The sequence below is a fragment of the Saimiri boliviensis genome, chromosome 3 (genome assembly GCF_048565385.1).
Source record: "Saimiri boliviensis isolate mSaiBol1 chromosome 3, mSaiBol1.pri, whole genome shotgun sequence".
NCBI lineage: Eukaryota > Metazoa > Chordata > Mammalia > Primates > Cebidae > Saimiri > Saimiri boliviensis.
The window spans coordinates 10,289,930-10,312,600 of record NC_133451.1 but is presented as its reverse complement, the minus strand read 5'-3'; the positions used below and the strand labels follow the sequence as shown (position 1 = coordinate 10,312,600).

Here is a 22,671-nt window from a genome sequence, read left to right as displayed (position 1 = left end):
TTAAGCAGATAACACAATATCTGAGAAAGGTAGATCAGCTGATTGATCATAAAAATGGATGTCCTGGAATTTGTTCTTCCTTTATTCAATCTAGACAAGTTTTAAACTAAGAAAGTAAATTTTGAAACTACCATAAAAAAGATGGTGAGTCCTCTTGATAAAGAACATTTTTACTAGCTTTGTAAATCCTGCAGTCCCCAAGCCAGGCTTGTCTCTTACCCCTCCCTTAATGTGTTTTAACAGAGATGACTTAAGTGAGAGCATCCAGTCTCCTCCTTTGGGGAGAGTGTGAAACACAGATTGATGAGTATCAGCTCTCTGAAAACATAAACCCTTGTCTAGTCTGTCTTGCGGAGCCCCACAGCATCTAGGCCAGCAGTTCCTGTGTCCTTGAGAGACTTTACTTTCTAAATGTTATAAATCTTAAGTAGGTAAGAGGAGAAGTTTTGTGGAAAAGAGGTGGTTTCTGGATAAAGAACACCAAGTTTAGAGTTTTGAATTTGGAGCGCTGAAGTTTGAAACAGACTAATATAATTGTGTCCTTAGACAAACTGCCCTTTAAAAATGGTGGTGACATCTACCCTGCCTTCCTACCTTAATGTCAGGTTGTAGTGACAATCAACTGAGCTGAGTATGAAGCCACATTATCAATAGTAAAGCTTTGTACACATGAAGGCTTTTTGCTGTTTGTAGTAATTTCACTTGGTGATCCCTCTAGGCCTACTTCAAATGTTTCCTCTACTGTGAAACCATCCCCAATTATTTCAGGCAAAATGAATGAACATGTGTCTTCAGAGCACCCCACCTAAATTACAGTCATAACATATATCACCCTGATGCCTATAGCCATGTTGCAACGATTGACTTTTGCCCATTTCCCGCTGCAATACAAACCACCTCAAACCTCAGTGGCTTAAAACCACAATCATGCATCTTCGCTCATGAGCTGGGATGGCTATGTGTGTCTCTCAACCTCCCCTTGCGACCATGGACTAAACAGGACATAGTTCTCTCATGGCACAGGCAAGAGTGAAAGAGGGTGAGCAAAAACACACAAAGCCTCTTGCGGCCAGATTGGGGACTGGTGAGTTGTCACATCTGCTCACACGCTAGTGGCAAGGCCAATTCAAGGGTTGGATACAAGGTGAAGAATGGGGACTAATCATAAACTCTTTCATACTAATTCACATGCTCTGTTAGATAGGAGCCCCTGGCTAGAAGAGTAGGGGGCAGAAACAAAGCCTGCTTCTATATCTCCTGCCTTCTGCCAGGGACTGTTGGGTAGCAGATTTTTTATTGACATTTGCTGAGTTCCAAAGTGTCTTCCTAATCCTTTCCTTTATAGCAGGGGTTAGCACGCTCTGACTGGTGGGCCAAACCTGACCCTTTCCCCAAGATCCAAAAGGATGAGAGGTTCCTGAAGCTGTTGTCCCAGATCAATGCCTCCAACTTATACTTTAACAAAACCAAGGGCTTTTACTGCCTGCGGGACAGCAGCCGGGACCGCTGTTTTTTATGCAGCCAAACAGCTAAACATATAAATGATTGCAAAAAATAACAATAGTAAAAAGGAGAATAATATTTAATGACACGTGGAAATTATATGAAATTCACTCAGTGCCCACAAATAGAGTGTTCTTGGAATACAACCACACCCATTCCCTTGTGTGTTGTCCGTGGCTGCATTCCTTCTATAATAGCACTGTTGGAGTTGGAGTTGGCATAAAGTATGTCCCTTAAAGCCCAAAGTATTGTCTCTGTCCTTTTGCAGAAAATGTTTGCCCTCCGCTCCCATATACGACAAGAGACTGAGAGTGCTGGGGAGGTGAATATAGCCCTCGCTGCAGAGTGGCTACAGAGTTGCTAGTCGAATGACCCCGCATTTATTATGTTAATATCTTCCCTTTTTGTCCCCTCCTAATTGAAGGCCTGAGACGCCCATGTGCCACTGACTGGGAGGCTTCCCTGCTGCGGCGCTTCATGACCCAGCGGCGCGCGGCCCAGTGAAGCCGCCGTGGTGTCCAGCATGACCGCGCTGCTCCTGGGCATGGTGCTGCTGCTGGTCCAGCCCCAGCTAGTGCCTTCCCGCCCCGCCGAGCTGGGCCAGCAGGAGTTTCTGCGGAAAGCGGGGACCCTCCAGGATGACGTCCGCGAAGGCCTGGCCCCAAATGGCTCTGCCCAGCAGCTGCCGCAGACCATCATCATTGGCGTGCGTAAGGGTGGCACGCGCGCGCTGCTGGAGATGCTCAGCTTGCACCCCGACGTGGCGGCCGCGGAGAACGAGGTCCACTTCTTCGACTGGGAGGAGCATTACAGCCACGGCCTGGGCTGGTACCTCAGCCAGATGCCCTTCTCTTGGCCGCACCAGCTCACGGTGGAAAAGACCCCCGCGTACTTCACGTCGCCCAAAGTGCCTGAGCGAGTCCACAGCATGAACCCGTCCATCCGGCTGCTGCTCATCCTGCGAGACCCGTCGGAGCGCGTGCTCTCCGACTACACCCAAGTGTTCTACAACCACATGCAGAAGCGCAAGCCCTACCCGTCCATCGAGGAGTTCCTGGTGCGCGATGGCCGGCTCAACGTGGACTACAAGGCCCTCAACCGCAGCCTCTACCACGTGCACATGCAGAACTGGCTGCGCTTCTTCCCGCTGCGCCACATCCACATCGTGGACGGCGACCGCCTCATCAGGGACCCTTTCCCCGAGATCCAAAAGGTTGAGAGGTTCCTGAAGCTGTCGCCGCAGATCAATGCCTCGAACTTCTACTTTAACAAAACCAAGGGCTTTTACTGCCTGCGGGACAGCGGCCGGGACCGCTGCTTACATGAGTCCAAAGGCCGGGCGCACCCCCAGGTGGATCCGAAACTACTCAATAAACTGCACGAATATTTTCATGAGCCAAATAAGAAATTCTTCGAGCTTGTTGGCAGGACATTTGACTGGCACTGATTTGCAATAAGCTAAGCTCAGAAACTTTCCTACTGTAAGTTCTGGTGTACATCTAGGGGGCGGGGAGAATTTTAAGAAAGCATTTAAGGTATAATTTATTTGTAAAAATCCATAAAGTACTCTGTACAGTATTAGATTCACAATTGGCATATATACTAGTTATATTTTTCTACTTGTTAAATGGAGGGCATTTTGTATTGTTTTTCATGGTTGTTAACATTGTGTAATATGTCTCTATATGAAGGAACTAAACTATTTCACTGAAAAAAAAAAAAAGATTTTTCTGGAGACGCTATCTTTTTTTGAATATAATTAACTTGCCCCCAACTCAAAATAGCTGTCTGTGTTACACTCATTGCAAAATCTAGATTATTTGTTACTTAAAAAAAGAAAAACAAAAAACCATGTTTTTCATGGCTGTTATAATTCTCTCTCCCCGCTCTCTTTTCTGCATTGCTCTTTTTAATTTTAATGCCTCATTGTGATCATCAGATTTATTATTACTTAGATTGTAAGATTTATCTCCTTGGAGATTCCTTGTCACTTTTGGAGGTCACAGTATTACCCATTTCTGACTCAGCAGGTAGCTGAATGCGGATTTTAGCCACACGTAAACTTCAAGTAAACAAAGCAATATTCAGGATGGAGAAGCAGTTAGTGACTGACTAGAGGCCCCCTGGGATCCATCTTGGCCTCAAAGTATATTTGCATATGCTTCTGATCTCAGCAATGGTGGCAACCTACAATAGAGAGAATTAAACCCCTGGCCTTCAGAATGATCTTGGGCCTGGGTACTTTGCCCCAGGTGGCAGCTGGCCTCCAGAAAGCCAATTAGAATAGAAAAGAGGAACTGCAAAATCTATGTGTGTCTTCCTACCTTAGGTTCTTTGAAAAGCTGACTAGAAGGGTAGTAGTTTTTTGCTTAGTCTGAAAGTCTGCTTATTTACCGAAGGATCCACTGGCATTATAGACATATATTCCATATGTATTGAGACATAAATATGTGTATGTTTCAAAGTCAACTCTAAATTTGGAGTCCTGAATGTGAAACAAAATTTAAGCTCCCAAGGGTTGAAGTTAAAAAGAGAAAAGGGCAGAGTTGAGGGTAGCATGTAAGAGAGCCACTGCAGTTGTCCCCAGAGAAAAGGCTGGAGTTCACTTTTACCTCTGCCCCTGAATAGCCAGGGTGTAGGAGACGGTCACACAGACCCTTCTGAGTCTCAGTTTTTTTTCATGCATTCTTCACACAGCTCAGCTTTTTTTGCAGAATTAAATACACTGGACATTTTAATAAAAATAAAACATTCATTATAGTTAGAAAATACAAACAACCAAAATAATCTGGTTTCCAGACATAGTTTATGCCTAAGGAAAATGACAGAAATGGACATAATTAATCATCTCCTACACTTAAGAACTCATTGAAATTTCTCCAAGCAACCCCAGGATGCAGATATCATGAAGGAAACTTCAGGGAGGAGGAAATAGGCTCAGAGAACATGAGAAACTTGCCCAAGGTCACACTGACTATAAGCTCAGGCTTAGAGGCCACTTACAGCCAAAACACAGGTTATTTATGTGTTTATTTTTTACCCAACCTTTTCTGAACTCAAAAGGAAAGCCCAGACTCAGAGCCAGTTCTTCCTGACCTGACATGACATTTCTTCCCAGGTGCCAAATATCTTCCATCCTAAGAGGTATGTCCCAGCTACAGGAAGGGCAAGAAGAAGCCTGCATTTTTCTCAGCAGTGTTATCAGGGAAGTGAGTCACCTTGGTATGTTTCAGCAGCTCCAGCCCAACCTGACCTTAGCATGGCCTGTGCCCCACCCTATATCATGCACAGAGAGCAGAGAGGATGCCCTCCTCTTTCTTTAGAATCCATTAAAGTTGTCATTAAACCATCATTTCCCCAGAGGAAGTAGCAAAAATATTTACAGCAGGCTCCTGGTGGACATGGTACTTTTCAATAGGCAGAGACCCTCCCTCTGCAGCGTGTCATTGGATCTTGCTTCTATCACACTCATTGAAGAACTGAAGAAATAAGAGGGCCCAGACAGGTTAAGTCAAGTTTCCAAGCCTGTTCAGGAATATGGTGACTGAAAGGAAAGTGCAATGAGAGTCTCTGACTCTGAAGAAGATGTTCTTTGCAAACTGCCTGTAAGTTCTGTGCCCTAACAGGGATGGTCTAGTTGAAGCATGAACTGTTGGTACAAGAGCTGGGGGTAGGAGTGGAGGAAGACAGGACCAGCACATGGAATATAATCTACCTACTGGGGCTGGCATCATTGATGGAGGGGTTTGTCCAGTGTAAAATGATTAGTGGATGTAAATTCGATATGTTTTTATTTAGGGGTGCAGAATCATGACTAAAGTTATGTTCTAATGAGTCTACCATGAGCAAGGAATCAGAGGTCCTAGTAGCAATGTCTGTTCATTCATTTTTGGTACAACCCCAGCCAGTCCTTGAAAAGGTAAGAAGCCATCACCTCAGACTTAACCCAAGGTATTTATTAATAGATCTCACCAATCACTGTGAAATTCAAAGGATGCCCTGAAGTAGACCCTGACCTGTCCTGATAGAGCCAAAATGCAGTGACATGGGAACCTAAGAGGCATGGATCCCTCCCAAACATGCCTCCTACCAATTCCATTAACAGAGACAGGTGCCAGACTGATATAGGTGGGTCCTTCCAGAGAGGCAGCTGAGAGCAACTGAGCCAAGCCTCAGCTATTAGATTCGGAATATTCCCACACATGGCATTCCAGAGTCAGCCCCTCCTGGAATAAGATAGGGTTGAAATCCTTTTGACACCATTCAGTTATCGGCTCACAGCCTGAAAGTTAGCGAGTTTAGGAAAAGTGATGTGCCTCTGAGCACCAGGCGCTTTACTCCTTCTGTCCTGGGAGGTTTGCCCACCTGAAAAGAGATGCAGGCAGGGGACGCCAATGCCCAGCGTGCCTGCTGCTTGCAAGGGTGGGGTCACAGGTCACCATTATTCATTAAAATTGTACTTTCTTGAGCCCCTACCACAGGCTCAATGTGGTATTAAGTCCTCAAGAATATTAAAAAAATACAACAGGAACTAGTAATCATTAACTATTTGTTCTGGGTTTTAATAAAAATACACAGGGTCTTGCAGTGCAAGGGAAAAGACACATGTCTGGGCGGGGTGGTGTGTTTCATGGTCTGGCATTCAGTTCAGCAACATCCCTGAGAGAAATCAGCTAGCCCCTTATGGAGAAGAGGAAACCGAGATTTAAAAAGTTGCCCTGACCTCAAATCATTCTTTTCAGAAGAAGGGATTCTTGCTCACACCAGAGAAATAGTCCAGAAATGGGAAATGCTGATATCACATATCACATGAGTGGGTGAAAATATCAAAGACTCTTTCCAGACTGTCATTTGTCAGAAATGCTAAGAGATGGAGAATCTTCCCAGAGGTCAAACAGCAGGGCAGGTCACTTAATTTGTGGGCCACAGGGACCCTGACCTTCCTATGGAAAGGCTTTATGGTGTGATTTCCACCAGAGCTGGGCATTCCTAACAAGGGAAGCTTTAGACATCAAGACAGTGGTCATGGGGAAAGGCGGGGGGTAGAAGGTAGAGGGAGGCAGGAGATTTGTCTAAGTGGTATGCCAAATGTGTTAAACTCAATGAGAGGCTGCTGCTTCCCAAGGCTGGAGTGTTGTATGCTTACTTAGCAGGCTCCCATGTGTCTTTGGCTCCTGACAGCTGTATCTGTCGCATAAAAATAACTATCCTTTATTGCACACCTGCCATGTTCTTGGTATTTCAAATATGTTGCTTCTAACCAGTATAACAACTCTGAGAGTTAGGAAATGGGCTACTAATTTTAAAGAAAGGGAAACTCAGAAATTAAAGGGCTTGCCCATGTTGATAGAGACACTCTTCTTACAAATAAAATTTTGTTTCCAATGTCTTTACTCTGCTTTTTTTTTTTTTTTGGCCCATCTATTTGTGGCTAAGTGGAGGAAGACATAAAACATGTGTCTGTCTATTAGGCAGAGACTGTAAAGGAAATTATGGGCATCTGGGTTTTGGATTTGGACAGTTAGGGTGATGCCAAGATCACCTTCAAGAAAAGCAGTGGCTGGGATTTGATGCAACAGAGAAGTGATAAAAGATAAAACATGCTTCTAACTGGAAGCAGCTGATTTAGAAAGACTCAGCCTGAGCTAAGGCCAGAACAACATAACAGAGTTCTCTGAACAGCGCACTAGGAAAGAAGGCCAAAACCAGGGACATAATCCAATTTAGTTGCCTCACTAAAATATTTTGATGTAGGAAATTACCTTGGTGCTTTAGTTCTCCCTGACATCAAGACCGTTACTCCATTTTGCCCAGTGTCCCAGTTAGATCACAGGAGAGAGAGAGAGCCAGAAGACCTGGGTGTGCCTCCTTACTCTACCAATCACTGGCCATGAGATTGTAGATTCAGGTTCTGAGAAACTCAATTTCATTCTCGATAAAAATGGGCCGAGAATGTACTTTACTCTGTTTGGGGGAAAACTCAAATTCAATGAGGTAAAGTAGGTAAAAAGTATAAACTCCGTGAATATGTTAGTGGTTAAAAACGTTTGGGACTTTAGGAGACAGACCAAAACTGCATTTGAACCATTCTGCAGACATGCACTGTCTTTTTCCCTCCTCTACTTGCTTCCCAGCTGTGTGACTACAGCTATTGCTGTTCATGCTCCATCCAGACCTCACTTACCAGGGAAGTGCTCTCAGCCCCAGCTGCTACAAAGGACGGCTTCTGGTGGCTCACCCTGTACTATTTTCTGAAGGATTTCACTTCGTTGGCAGGAGTTTCCCCACCTGAAGATGCCTGGGAAGTGTTACCCACCCCATTCCCCTGCTTTCCTAAAGTTAGGGCATGACTGATGATTGACTGACCAATGTGGGATGGAGCACGGGGGTATTAGGGTAATAGTGCACCCTCATCGCCTCTGGGCAGAACAGCCTCTGGTGCAACTCATGCTTAGAGCTCCATGTGAGATCAGACTGAGGCTAGACTTCCCCTGAAATGCTACTTCTGCTTGTTTCTTCCCAAACTTTATCCTTTTCCCACATTACCTTCCCCATTTCTTCTGCTACTCTATTCTCAGTAAATGTGTTTTTCAAGAATACAGGAATCCCCTCCTCAGGCTTTGCATCTGGAACACCCATTCTAAGATCTTAACCTTGCATGTATGTTTTATTCTCTCTGTATTTTAAATGTATAATATGATCAAGCCAGGGGTTATTAGAATTCTTCCAATTAAATGAGAGATAGCAGAGAATGTCTATTTTATTGGCTAGCAAATCGCAGTGTTAAATACAATCATGGATGAAATTGTTACCAGTAGTATGCTCCTTTCTTGGCTCATCAGACTACCAACACAGTACAATGCATCAATATCAAACCTAAACTCCACTTCCATAAAATAATTCCGAGCCCAACAAATATGAATATATTGTTTCATCTAATGTAGCAATGTCTTGTATCTCTATTGCTTGATAAATATTCCACTTAGAACTAGTATATGGATAACTCTTCCTTTGATTGCAACCCTCTGGCACTTAACACAGTGCCTGGCACATGGTAAGTAAGAATTTTTAATACCTGTTTGTAGATTGAAGGGTAACTCTAGACTAGTTGTCAGTTTTACATGAAAGCCCCACCTACCACACCCCAGCCTCATGATCTGGCCTGCCTCCTGGAAGTACCCTCTCTGGCACAGACGCTGGTAGGTACTTCGTAATATGCTGTTTTATTAAATATTCACAAACCCCAGAGGAAATCATCAATACAAGCTTCCTGTGTTTGTTTACCATTAGATCCCCATCAAATAGTAACAATACTTGACATAAGAGCTATAAATACTTAGTAATTGAGCAAATCACCCTAATTCCAAGCTCTTCTTTTGGTGTACTGAAAAGAGCTCTGACCGTGGACTCTGGAGACGTGAATTTAGTAGTTTATTTCTCAGTCTTTTTCACTGCTATGTGACCTCAGGCAATTTCCAGTACGTTTCTTTAAAATAGGGATAATGATACCTTCTTCACAGAGATTCTATGAGGATTTTACGGAAAATGAATCACAGACAAATATAAATGATCACAATTTCAGAAACTCTCCAATTATATAAAAGTAAGTCTTTCTAATTCCTAGTTAGCTCTCATGGCTGGTGTCATGTTCTACAAAAAGTAAAGGATGAATAGCCATGTGTTTATTAAAATCTACGTAGTATCTCATTTAACCTTCATGTCAACCTGTGAGATAAATGCTACTATTTTACTAATTTTATATATGGATGGGGAACCAAAGCAAAGAGACATTAAGTCATTTGCCCAAGGTCACATGGCTAGTAAATGGTAGAGCCAGATTTGTTCCCTGTACATTCTCTTCATAAATAGAATGATTTGCCTCTAGGTTATAATGCCTTTCAATGCAAAAGAGAATCTCTTCTCCAACATGTCTCTTCATAGAAAGAGTTAGAAAACAAAAAAGGCAACAATATATACCAGGAACTTAATATAAATATCAGCAAAAAGGCTGTGGCAGGCAGAATTCTAGAATGGTTCCCAAGGTTTCCACCCACTGGTATACAAGCCCTGCATAGAGCCCCTTGCCTCGAATATGAGCAGAAATTATAAATAAGATGACTAATTTACTCTCTGGGTTAGGGTACTTTAAATAGCAAAGGTGATGGACTACAATGACATTGTGCTATGTAAGACTCCAGCTTAGCACACTGAAAAGATTTTTCTACTGACTTCGAAGGCATCACCTGCCATGATGTGAGAGGCCTTTCAGAGGGCCATGTAGCAAGGGACTGCAGTGACCAGTAGTAGTTGAGAGTGTCCCCAGCCAATATCCAACATGAAAGCAAAGATCTCAATCCTCCAGTTTCAAAGAGTAAATTTTTCCGACAACACGTGAGCTTGGAAGAGGGCCCTAAGCTCCAGATAAGAAAGTTGTCTGTCTGAAATCTTGATTGCTGCTTGGGAAGGCTACAGAAGATATAGGATGTGCTTGAACTCCTGGCCCAGGGAAGTGGAGATTATAGGTGTATACTGATTTAAGCTGCTACATTTGTAGCAATTTGTTAAGTAATAGGTAATTAATCCAAAGAGTAACTCTATTATCTAGTCCATTCATCTTGTCTTATGCTTACTTTTCTGCATGCTCCCTTGAAAACAAAGAAAATACATGGATTTTTGTTGCCCAAGGGATGCATGCCCATTGTATAATAACCAGAGCCTTTTAGCAAGATTATTGAGAGATGACAATTGTCAACATTTTTATTTGTATTCCTTGAGATAATAAAATACATATACACAACAGCAGCTCCATCAGTTGATAGAATTGAAGGGGAATTTACAGGTCATTTTAGCCAAACTTCTTGTTTTACAGAGGATTTGAGGCCTGGAGGAGTAAATAATGTAGGTAGTGGCAGAATCCAAGGGAAAACTCAGAACTACTTTGTAATGTCTCTCACACCATGTATCTGTTGTCTAATCACTTGCTCTCCAAGTGAAGGTCTGTTGCTTTCTGTGGAGACCATTGTGCCACACAGTTCTCTTTATAAAGCAGATACTGAGCTGAGAGTTGATTGAAGTCATGCTCCTTATTTAGTAGTGTTTTTGGTGCAACAGGAAAAACAGTAATAGCTAAACAGACCAGGTGTTGCAGTTACCTAAGGTTATATAACAAACCACTCCCAAATTTTGTGTATAAAGAAACAATCTGCTACCACTTATGGTTCTGTGGATAAATTGGAAATATCTGGGAAAGTCTTGCTTAGGGGTTTACCTGGTTGTACTCAGATGGTGGCTAAGACTGTAGTCATCTAAAGAGTAACCTCATCTGGATGGCCAAGATGGCTTGGTTAATCACATTTGGGATAACTATAACACCTCCATGTGGCAAACTTGGGTTTCCTCGCAGCATGGCTGACTTAAGAGTTATTGGTGGAACTTTTTATATGGTACCTGGTTTTCCCTAGAATGTTCCAAGAAACCAAGGCAAAAGTTGCAAATGTTACATGGTGAAACCATGGCCACATTTTTTTTCCCCCTTTTTTTTTTATTGCATTTTAGGTTTTGGGGTACATGTGATGAACATGCAAGATTGTTGCATAGGTCCAAATTCAGTGTGGGAAAGGATCACGTAAGAGCAGAATATTATGAGGCGTGGTTCACGGGGGGCCCTCTGTGGAGACTAGCTTCCATACCTGGTTGTTCCTTGACAATAAAATAGACAGAACACCTGCTTAATGATTATGTAGTCATACTTAAAAAGAAAGATTAATATAGGTATAAGATTTCAGGATATTAGCATCCATTATACAAATGTAAGTTATCATTATTGTAATTCCTTGGGCTTGCTATGTAATTTCAACTATGTTGACCTAAGGGATGTGACCAGTTCACTCCTCTTTTGATCCTATGTGATGGTGATTAAGTGATTTTGCATAAGTCAATTTATTCTACAAGTAGAATGCAGGCGTGCATACTGCGTTGCTTCCCCTGAATTTTCCTATGGCTCAACCAAACCATGTGAAGAAAAGATACACTTGAACAAATTACAGGCTGGAGTTAGCTTGGAAAACTTTGCGTTATATGAAAGCACAAACCTTGACAGACCTGCAAAACCTCTTAGACAATTTGTCAGACATAAAAGACTATTGCTAAGACATTTAACACTGGATATTAAGAGCTGTGCACAGCACTCAAAAGACAATATACGGCACACTCTATTTTCAATTTCTTTAATTTGGAAATTCTATCTTTAGTAGCAATTTACATTTTCCACACAATTAAAGACTGTACCTAGTTCTGATTTGCACTTCAAGTATCCCATTTGGCTGTGATTTACATTTTCTTCTCTGTTTATCTGTTTGTATTCCTCTCAGTCAGAAAACTAAGTTTCAAATTTTGGCATTATCACTTAAAATCTGGGTAATGCTGGGCAAATTTGATTAACTATTTCAGAGGGTCAGTTGGCTGATATGGTAAATGGCAATATGATTATGTTTCAGGAATTGTTGTGGCTCTTGAAGGCATTGAGCACAGCCAGGCATGCAGTAGATATTGAACACATGCATATTCATTGATCTTCTAATATACTTTTTGTTGGGAGATTCAAAGGGTCTATAAGTAGGAATTCACTCGTGGAAGAGAAACAGCCATTCAGATATCATTACACCACCATGAAAGTCAAGGCCAATACATCCAAAAATTAACAGAATTTTATTGTGCCTCTAATGGTAATCATTTACATAAGTTCAAGCCATGGGAAAATGTGATCTTGTGATGTAGTAAGAACTATGTACAAATGCTCCTTGACTTACAGTGGTGTTATATTCCAATAAATCTGATGTATTGAAATATCTTGATAAGTTCAAAGTATTGTAAGTCAGAAATGGATTTAATACACCTAATCTATCAAACATCACAATTAAGCCTAGCCTAACTTAAACATGCATAGAACATGCATAGAACACTTACATTAACTCAAAGTGAACAAAATCATCTATCACAAAATCATCTACTGTAGAATGAAATGTGGAATAGCTCATGTCATTTATTGAATATTGTACTGTAAGTGAAAAACAGAATCGTTTTTATGTGTACCTACCACTAGCGTATACAGCTGAAAGCACACTGGGCCTGAAATACACTTGAAGCATTGAACTGAAATTAATTTTTGAACGATAGGGGTGCTATAGCAACAGGATCATCAATTTATATCTCTTCCAGTGAAGCTTAAGAAGAGCAGATAGAAGGCACTGGAACAAGGACACTTGTTTATGGGTCAGCAGCAATAGTGTACTTCAAGACAATACTAAGTGTCCCTTTGCTCCAGTGAGCACATGGCTGAATGGGAGCTACTGCTCGTTACCCCTGCTTAGCCTTGGTAGAGAGTATCTTACTGCATATCACTAGACCAAGAAGATATCAAAATTCAAAATGTGAAATATGGTTTCCACTGAATTTGTATTGCTTCTGCAACCATCACAAAGTCAAAAAATAGTAAGCCAAATCATTGTAAGTTGAGAATCAACTGTATGTTGGTCTTCATCTTGGGCTTGACATAGAGCTTCTAAAACCCTTGGAATTTCCTAAGGGATAAAAGCAATAAAGCATAGAAAGGAGCCTTTTGTTATTCAGAACAAGTCCCTTTCAAGGACACCTGAGTTAACATTGATGAGATGACTTTTGTCAAACTCCTAGATAAAGACAGGATGGGAGGTGGTTGCCAGAGGAAACAACCATGTGACTAAAAGGTCTGAACTTTCAGCCCTTGCTCTCACACTCCCCAATTTCTGATCATTTATTGAATATTGAACTGAAAGTAAAAAACAGAATGGCTTTATGAGTACCCACCACTAACATATACAGCTGAAAGCACACTGGGACTGAAATATGTTAGAAGCATTGAACTAAAATTAATTTTTGAATTTTTGAATGATGGAGATGCTACAGCATCCCCAGGAAGCAGCTGAAGAGGGGCTGAAGATTGAGTTTATCACCAGCAGTCAATGATTTAATCAGCCATACCTACTTAAAGATGTGACTATAAAAACCCAAAGGACAGAGTTGAGAGTTTCGACGTTGACGAAGATTTGGGGGTGCTGGGAGGGCAGCAAGCTGAGAGAGGCCAAGGAAGTGCTATATTCCTTCATCCTGCATCATCCTGCGGCAGAAGGTGGGAGGGCAAGGGAACATGAGAGCAAGTGAGTAAAATACGCTGAACTCACTTTTAAAACAAACCCACTCTTGTGACAGCTATTCCATTCCTTTGATAATGACATCAATCCATTCCTTCGGGCCGAGCCCTCATGACAAAATCACCTCTTCCGAGGCCCCACCTCTCAACAGGGTTGCACTAGAGATTAAGTTTTCAACATATTAATTTGAGGACATATTCAAACCATAGCATTCAATTCTTGGTCCCCCAAATGTGTGTTCTTACAATGCAACATACATTCATTCTATCCCAATAGTCTCAAAAGTCTTAACTTGTTCCAGCATCAAAAGTCCAGAGTCTCATCTAAATCAAATATAAGTGACACTAAAGGCAAAATTCATCTGAAGCAAATTATTTTCCATCTGTGAGTCTGTGAAATTAACAAGTTATATGGTTCCAAAATACAATAGTGAAACAGGCACAGAATAGACATTCCCACTTTAAAAGGGAGAAATAGACAAAAAGAAAGGAGTAACTGGTCCCAAGTAAGTCCAAAACCCAACAGGGAAAACAACATTCAATCTTAAATCTGGAGAATAATTTGTGTTGACTCCATGTCTGGAATCCTGAGCACAAAGAGGGTGGGAATTGGGCCCCCAAAGTCTCAGGCAGCCCCATGCCTATGGCTTTGCTGGGCTCAATACATCCAGAAACTGTCATGGCTTAAACTCTTGTACTTGCAACTGCAGGGTTCCTAGAGCTGTACTCTGGTGGCTTTATGGTTCTGGGGTTATAGGGGCTGTTCTACTCTCACAGTACCAATAGGCTTTGCACTAGTGGGTGCTGTCTGTGGTGTCTTCTCCTGTAACAAGTCTATGCCCCCAGACTGTCCAACACAACCTTTGAAATTTAGACAGAGGCCATCTTGGCCACATGGCTCTTGCATTTTGTGTGTCTGCAGAATTAGAATCGCATGAGTTCTTCCAAAGTTTATGGTTTGTAATTTTTGGAGCAGTGGGTAAACTCACACCTGGACTCACCTGAACCACAGCTGGGGTGGCCAAGGGGTGCTGGACCAGAATTCAGGGATGCCCAAATTTTAGATGTCACAGGGCAGCACGTTCTGACATTCCATGGGCACTTCTTTGAAAACCTTGCCCTTAAGTTTCTGGCTTGCCTGGAATATCTTTTGAAATGCTTCCAAGAACATTCTCTCACTGTCTTGCTAAATGAAATCTGGCTTCCTTCTATCCATATTAATCATTTTAGCAAATGGTCACTTAGCCACTCTATTAGTGTTCTGTCTCAAGCATTTTTTTTCTATTCCTGACATGACAATCTGAGCATTTTACAAATATTTTTATTCTGCTTCCATTTTAATGATAAATTTCATCTTTAAATCATTTCTGACTTCTATCACTTCATTAGAAACAGTTAAAAATAGCCAGGCAGGTCCTTCAATATTTTGCTTAGAAATTTCTTCCACCAGATATCTTATGAGATTGGTGCAGATGTAATTGTGGTTTTTGCCATTGGATGTAATGGCAAAACTGCAATTATGTTTGCACAATCTAAGAGTTCATCACTCTTACTTAAAGAATGAACACAGTTCAATCAAATCCTTTGTCAATCTATAACAAAGATAGGCTTTATTTCCATTGCCAATGCATTATTCCTTGTTTCTGTCTCAGACCTCATTAGAATGACTTTTACTGTCCATATTTCTACCAACATTTTGATCATGACGATTTAAGTAACCTTTAAGAAGTTTCAGACTTCTGAGTCCTTCCCACAACAGCCTTTAGTGTTCTGTTTATGGCCATCTAGGCTTTTCATAGCCTGCACTTCTAAATTGTTCTAACCCATGCACATTCCCCAGGTCCAAAGCTGCTTTCCCATTTTCAGGTATTTGTTACAGCAACACCACCACTTGTTCAGTACCAATTTTCTGTCTGAATCTATTTTATTTTGGTATAGCAGAATACCACATGCTGGGTAACTTATAACAAATAAAAATTTGTTTGGCTTATGGTTCTGAAGACTGGGGAGTCCAAGAGCATTTGAGAGCCTTCCTGCTGCGTCATCTCAGGGAAGAAGGCTTGGGGATGAGGGTGGGAGTGAGAGAGCAAGGGGGAGACAAACTCACTTTTCTAATAAACTTACTTCTGTGATAGCTAACCCACCCCATTGATAATGACATTCATCTACTTATGAGGGCAAAGCCTTCATGACCTAATCACCTCTTATTAGGCCCCGACCCCAAGTATTGGGGATTGAGTTTCCAAAATATGAATTTTTTGAGAGACGTTCAAACTCTAGCATGTATCTCCCATTTGTCAGTTTCTGAGCTGTATCTTTTGTAATACACTTGTAACGGTATGTAAAGCACTTTGCTGAGTTCTATAAGCTATTATAGAAAATTATTAAACCTGAGAAAGGGGGTTATTGGAATCCTGAATATATACTTACCAAGTCAGAATCACTAATGACACCTTAGAATGTGTTATTGACTTTTGAAGTGGGGGCAGTCTTGTGGGACTGAGGCCTTAGCCTATGGGGTCTGATACAATCTCAGGACAGTATCAGAATTGAGTTAAATAATAGGACACTCAGCTGTTGTCTGCCAAGAATTTAAAATTATCTTAGTGTGAGGAAGAGAAAAACACATATTGGATGACCATATGTGAAATAGTGATGTGGAAGTTGAGTGAGTATAAAGAAAAACAATTTGTTTTATCCTGTACAACAAACAAACATCATTTTAAAGATAATTATCAGGATTATAAAGATCATTTTGTTTTTCTGAAATATTCCAATAATGAAGAAGAAAAAGGTAGACAATTTTCTTGTCCTTTCTTCTTACACAAAGACAGATGCAGATGAAAGGTAATTTTCTTTAAAAAGTTCTACTAACTAGTTGAGACATTTACTTCTTTTTCTAAAGATGATTGTTAACTTTTTCAAGAGTTTGAAATGAGTATGTTCAGTTATCTATCAGATTTTTTCATTTTACCAAGATAGTTCCTTTAAAATTCAGTTTTTTTCTCTCTTTCAATGCAAATAGCCCTACTTACTATTTTTTTTCTAGAGAGGTGGAGGATGGCAAGATTGAAAAGGGCACAAAGAATTGTAAAGGTCAAGAGATAGCTCAGCCTTGCCCATCTATTTATTAAAATCCAGTCTTACCCTTATTCACAATTGTCAAAATGTAGAAACAACCCATGTCCTGTAACTGATTAATGAATAAACAAAATGTGACATAGTACACAGTAGAATATTATTTAGGCAAGAAAATATATAAAGTTCTACTTTGGAGGCCAAGGCGGGCAGATCACCTGAGGTCAGGAATTCAAGACCAGCCTGACCAACATGGTGAAACCTTGCCTTTAAAAATAAATAAATAAATAAAAATTTTAATAAAAAGGAAATATATGAAGTTCTGATATACATTGCAGCAAGGGCGAGCTTTGAAACTATTATGCTAAGTGAAACAAACCAAACACAAAAGAATAAATCTCGTATGATTCCACTTACATGAAATACCTATAATGGGAGAATCCACAGAGCTAGAAAGTAGATTAGCAGATACCAGGGGCTGCCAGAGGGAGGTGGGGAGAGAGGTTGGACAATGAAGTGTTATTGCTTAACAGGTATAAATTTTCTGTTTGGGCTGTGAAAATGTTTTAGAAATAATGGTGATGGATGTGCAACATTTTGAAAGCAATTAATGGCTCTGAATTATATAATCATACACATGAGGTTAAAATGGCAAATATGTTATGTATATTTTACCACCATGTGAGAGAGAGAGAGAGAGAGAGAGAGTGTGTGTGTGTGTGTGTGTTTCTGTGTGTGTTCCAAAACAGGGGAAAACATTAATGTTAGGTTCTATGTGAACTTTGTATTTAAATATGCATAAACTCTTCTATAAAAATTGAAAACCTATGCATCCCTGTTGCATGACAATTTCAGTTTCCAATTGCTGCATTATTTATCAGTTTATAGATGGGAAATAAACATGGTACTTAATGTGAAGGAGGCCTAATTACACCCACTTTTCATGTGCCTAACTCGTGACTTAGCTTTAAACCAAATAAATCATTTACACTTGTAATTTAAACTACTGCATACAGAGTTTTCAATTTCTCCTATCCTGAGAAGTACATTATTGCCTTTCTAAATCATGTTGTTCCCAATCTACCTGTGAAACATTCAGCAACACAACCTTACTGTGAATGCATCAACAGTCAGCAATTTCCAGGGTGGAAATTAACCCCTTGCCCTCCCTCTCAGTTCTGTTTAACAAAAATTCCTGATCATGGGTTGAACATAGCTGATCAAACTGGAGTAAGTACTAAATGGATGAGCTCCTTAATAGTAAAAAACAGATAGTATACTTGAGCTGTAATAAAAATTAACCAAAAGAATACATCAACAAGGAGTGAGTGTACTTTAAAATTCTTTTTGTTTTGTTTATCTCCATCAGGCACACAGGCTAAATTGAGCAGGTATTACTTTGTCTCAAATGCCAATTTCCTACTAGATTAAAAGTGAACAAATTTTATATAATTAGAAATAATACTGACTATATTTAATATTACATAGAGAAAATTGGACACCTTAGACTTTGATTTGATTCCTTCAATGATAGTTTAGTTCTTCAAAATAAGTCCTGGGCAACTGGGCATTCTCCTACTAGAGGACAGTAAATATTGGAAGTTCAAGGGATTTGGGGGCTGATCAAGAAATGATATATGATCCTGAAAGGCTGTAACACACAACAAGCTTTATGGGACGGTATTTGGACAGGGTTGCATATCAGGAAAGGTCCTTAGAGCAAGAGACTATCCAGTGATTTTAACAACATTCTGGTGATGTTGTTAAACAGCAAGGCTGGGTCAGAAAGCTCCCAAGGGTAGTAGCTGCTTCTTCTGGTTTTGTATTTACAAGGCCCTATCTTATAAATGGGTAACAATTGTCTGGTGTTTCCCAGAGTATGCAAAACAAGCAGGCTTCAAGTGGCTTGTTTGGGTTATATTTTAAATAATTGGATATGCAAAATATTTGACTTTGGAGCGAGTAGGGTTTTGAGCTCAGGGGTCTCAGCCTTCTGCAAAGAAATAAGCAACCCAGTAGCCAACACATAGAGGCCATCTTCGGCTCACTTAAATAACCATAAGGAACTACAGTGTCTGCCTTACATAGGAATGGGTGTTTCATCTTCAAGTGGACTGCTGTCAACTCAGAAGATCCATCAAATGGCTGTATTAGTTTTCTATTGCCACAGAAACACATTACCACAACTTAGTAGCTTACACAAGACAAATTTATTATCTTACCATTCTGAAATTTGGATGTCCAAACTCAGTCTTGGTGATCCAAAATCAAAGTGTTGTCAGGGATCTGTTCCTTCTGGAGGCAATGGGGAGAATGTTTCACAGAATCTTTTCTAGGTTTTAGAGTCCATTCTCATTTCTTGGCTAGTGGTCTCACATCAAATCACCTTCCTTCAGACTCTTAAATCACCTCAGCTTCCCTCAGGATTCTTGTGATCACATTTGGTTCACCCAGATAAGTTATCTCCCCATTGCAAGATTCTTACCTTCATCACACCTACAAAGTCCCTCTGCCATGTAAGGCAACATATTCACAGGTTCCAGGGATCAGGATGTGGACATCTATGGGGACATTATTCAGCCTCCCACTGGGTGCTGAGGAAGACACAGACCTGGAGTCTTCCTCCTGAACCTGAGGAGCCTCAGGTTCAGGACACTGATAAAAGGAAGATCAATGGACTCCCTTCAAGGCAGCCCCTTCACTGCACTGAGTGACCTCTGGAAGCAGGTATAGCTATTTTCAAACATACAGGTGTTGAGGATGCCATTTATGGTTTCAACAATTCAAATTCTTCTAGCTCAGGGAAGTGTTCTGACTCCTAGCCCTGGGGCAGTTTGAGAGATGGAGCCAATAAAATCAGACTTATCTTTCCCAGGTTTCTCCCTCTTCAGACCATATTGTTCTGCCTTCTCTTTTCAAAGTTTGCGGTTTTCTGCACCCTGAAGTCCCAGTAAATGAAAGATGACTCAGGTGCAGTCATTGTTCTGGTGGAGCCCATGGCCCAGTGGGAAAGACATAAATACAAATGGAGACGACATTTCCTTCCAGGATCCTGAGCATCTAGCCCGATCATTGGTTCTGCAGCCCATGGATTGACACATAAATGCATGTCTAGCCATTTCTCCTTCCAAGTAAAGTGCACAACCAGGTTCACTGCCCAATGTGCTGCCCACTGGGAGGTTTTCCCTTTGCTACTGTCCTTCATGGATGTCCTGGAAAGAGGCTGTGGTGCTGAAGCTGTCTAATTTGGTGGTGTCTGCATATTATGCAAAACCATCTGATACCAGGTTCAATTGTTCTCTTCCTCTCTCAACTGATCATAGGGTACTACCATGAAGCCACAGATGCAGGCTGGAAGAGAGAAGGCAGTGTAGCAGCAGCAGGGACCATGGGCATTTGGGTCACATCTTCATCTAATTTACTTATGCCTTTGGGACCTTCTTGGGCCTGAACCAGTATACAGAACTTCCTTTGGTGATAAAGTATTGTACTGCATGCCTAACCTCATGGCTTGGTAGGTCAGGTAACACCCAGTTCATGATAGGCAGCCCAGATAGCATGGATACTTAGTGGCCCATAGTCAAGCATCCATTTTTTTACTAAGGCCTAATAGTTGGCAGAGAGCCATCTTTCAAAAGGAGAGGATTTTCTGCAGATGACGGCAGAGCTCGCTCTGAAATCCTAAAGCCTGTGCTACTATTTGCCTATGTAGGCTACAAACATTTCCATCTGCTACTAACACTTCAAGCACAGGTTATTCTGAAGCACACAAGATGATTGAACCATTATTCTATAATTTGGATCTGAATGGTCTAAGGCTTGAGAATGTAGCCTCACCTGATGGAATTAAGGCAGTGTCACATGAAGGTTGAACCCACAAACGTAGAGTCAGGCTGATGGGTTCAAATCTCAACCTCTCTTCTGTCTATCTAGAGCGGAAATATCTCTAGATAGACTGAAGAGAGTTTGACCCTGGACAAGTAATTTGACTCCCAGTGCTTCATTCCATCAGTGTTAGAATGGTGATGATAATTGCAATCCCTCACTGGATTCTGGAGAGCTGAAGAATAATTTAATGTATAGAAAACTCTTTTTTTTTTTTTGAGACAGAGTCTGGCTCTGTCGTCCAGGCTAGAATGTAGTGGCACGATCTTGGCTCCCTGCGGCTTCTGTCTCCTGGGTTCAAATGATTCTTCTGCCTCAGCCTCCTGAGTAGCTGGGACTACAGGTATGCACCACCTGTCTAATTTTTGTATTTTTAGTAGAGACGGGGTACCATGTTGGCCAAGATGGTCTTGATCCACCTGCCTCAGCCTTCCAAAGTGCTGGGATTACAGGTGTGAGCCACCATGTGTTGCCAGAAAACTCTTAAGAACTGTTCTTCTGTGATTACATGATTGGTAAATATTCATTATGGTTGTAGCCTCACTTTAACTCTCTGCTCAAATACTACCTCACTATAAAGGCTTCCCCTACCACCTTATAACGTCTGATAACTTTCTATTTTCATTGTATTTGATTTGTCTTCATAGAACTGATCATTATTAGATATAGTAATAATATATACTTAATGATTTAATATTACTTTAAATGTTGTCTCTTTTGTTTTAATTTTTGATGTGCCAGGAACTATTCATGGAACTGGAGATGTAACAGTAACTAAAAGATAAAATTTCCTTCACCTTTTTTTCTGGTGTTGACTTACTGACCTTCACTATTGGGAACCTGTCTCCATGAGGGTAGGGACTTTGTGTTTTCGATTCATTGCTGAAAACTCAGAACCTAGAACAGTGACGATCCTAAAAAGTCAACACTTAGTGAACAAACAAATGAGTGAATAAATAATATTTTTACCTGGCACGTAGAAATTGTCACCTGGGAAGAAAAGAGGAGCAAATGTTGAAGCTCTTTAACACACAGAGAGCTGGGAAATGGAATGCATCTGAGATTTCCTCCTTATGATTCTGCGTGGTCTGTACTCTTTGTCTATTCTTAGTGTGGAAAGTGAGAGTCAGAGACGTCAAATGGATTCCTCAAGGACACACAGCTAGTTGGAAACCGAGTCAGAATTCTATCCAGGTCTATTTGACCACCAGCTCTGCGCTTTACCTACTATATTCATGCAGAAGAGCACTGAGTTACAGGCCAGTAATGAGAAGTAGTGAACGGCTGGCAAACACCTCCGTTACATAAGGAGTTTCTCTAGGCTGTGTGCATCACCCCACACTTCAGCTAAAATAGATGTTGGCGATTTTAAACATCTAGGGTTTAGATACCTGAAAAAATAAATCATTTTAGTGATTTATGGCAAAAGAAAGGAAGAAGCAGCAGGAGGAGGTGGAGGAGGAGGAGAAGGAGAAGGAATAGGAAGGGGAGGAGGAGAAGGAGCAGGAAGGGGAGGAGGAGTGAGGAAGGGAGCAGAAGAGAAGAGAAAAAATGAGTAACCAGGTGGACATTTAATTGGCCTTTTGCTCACATCAGTCTTTCATCTTTGGCCACCAACTGCACCCTTAAGTTGTTGATCTTCCTGGAGGGATTTCTCAATCGTTGATTGTGAAGGATTCCTAGCCTCTCCTCAGTGGACAGCCAAGAGCCTCCTCTCAACCGGGAGCTTCCCTCCCATTCACTGCAGTCTCCCTGAACTGCTTCCAGAGCCCAGCTTCTCTGGCCTGTGGCCAGGGGCTCAAACAAGCACTGTTCTCTCAGCACAGAAACACGGAAACCAAGAGCCTGGATACACACAGAAGGCTGCATTCTCTGGCTGGGATCTGGGAGGGATACTTACCCAACAAGGTCTTCATCGCATCTAAGCTGTTGTTTAGCTAGACAACACAAAAGCGGCTGTGGAAAGTGCTGCACAAAAGCTTAGTTCATCCATTTGCTGACGCTGTGATTAGTGGCAA

At 41.2% G+C, this 22,671-nt stretch overlaps 1 protein-coding gene across 1 annotated transcript in view; it reads left to right on the top strand.

Moving 5' to 3' along the window:
• Nucleotides 1-6,947, top strand: part of HS3ST1 (heparan sulfate-glucosamine 3-sulfotransferase 1) — a 35,629-nt gene extending 28,682 nt beyond the window's left edge. Inside the window, exon 2 of the mRNA XM_003934685.4 lies at nt 1,928-6,947. Within this exon, the coding sequence (XP_003934734.3) occupies nt 2,027-2,950 (924 nt within the window). The 5' untranslated portion in view covers nt 1,928-2,026 and the 3' untranslated portion in view covers nt 2,951-6,947. The remainder of the gene's footprint in view (nt 1-1,927) is intronic.
• The last annotated feature ends 15,724 nt before the right edge of the window (nt 6,948-22,671 follow it).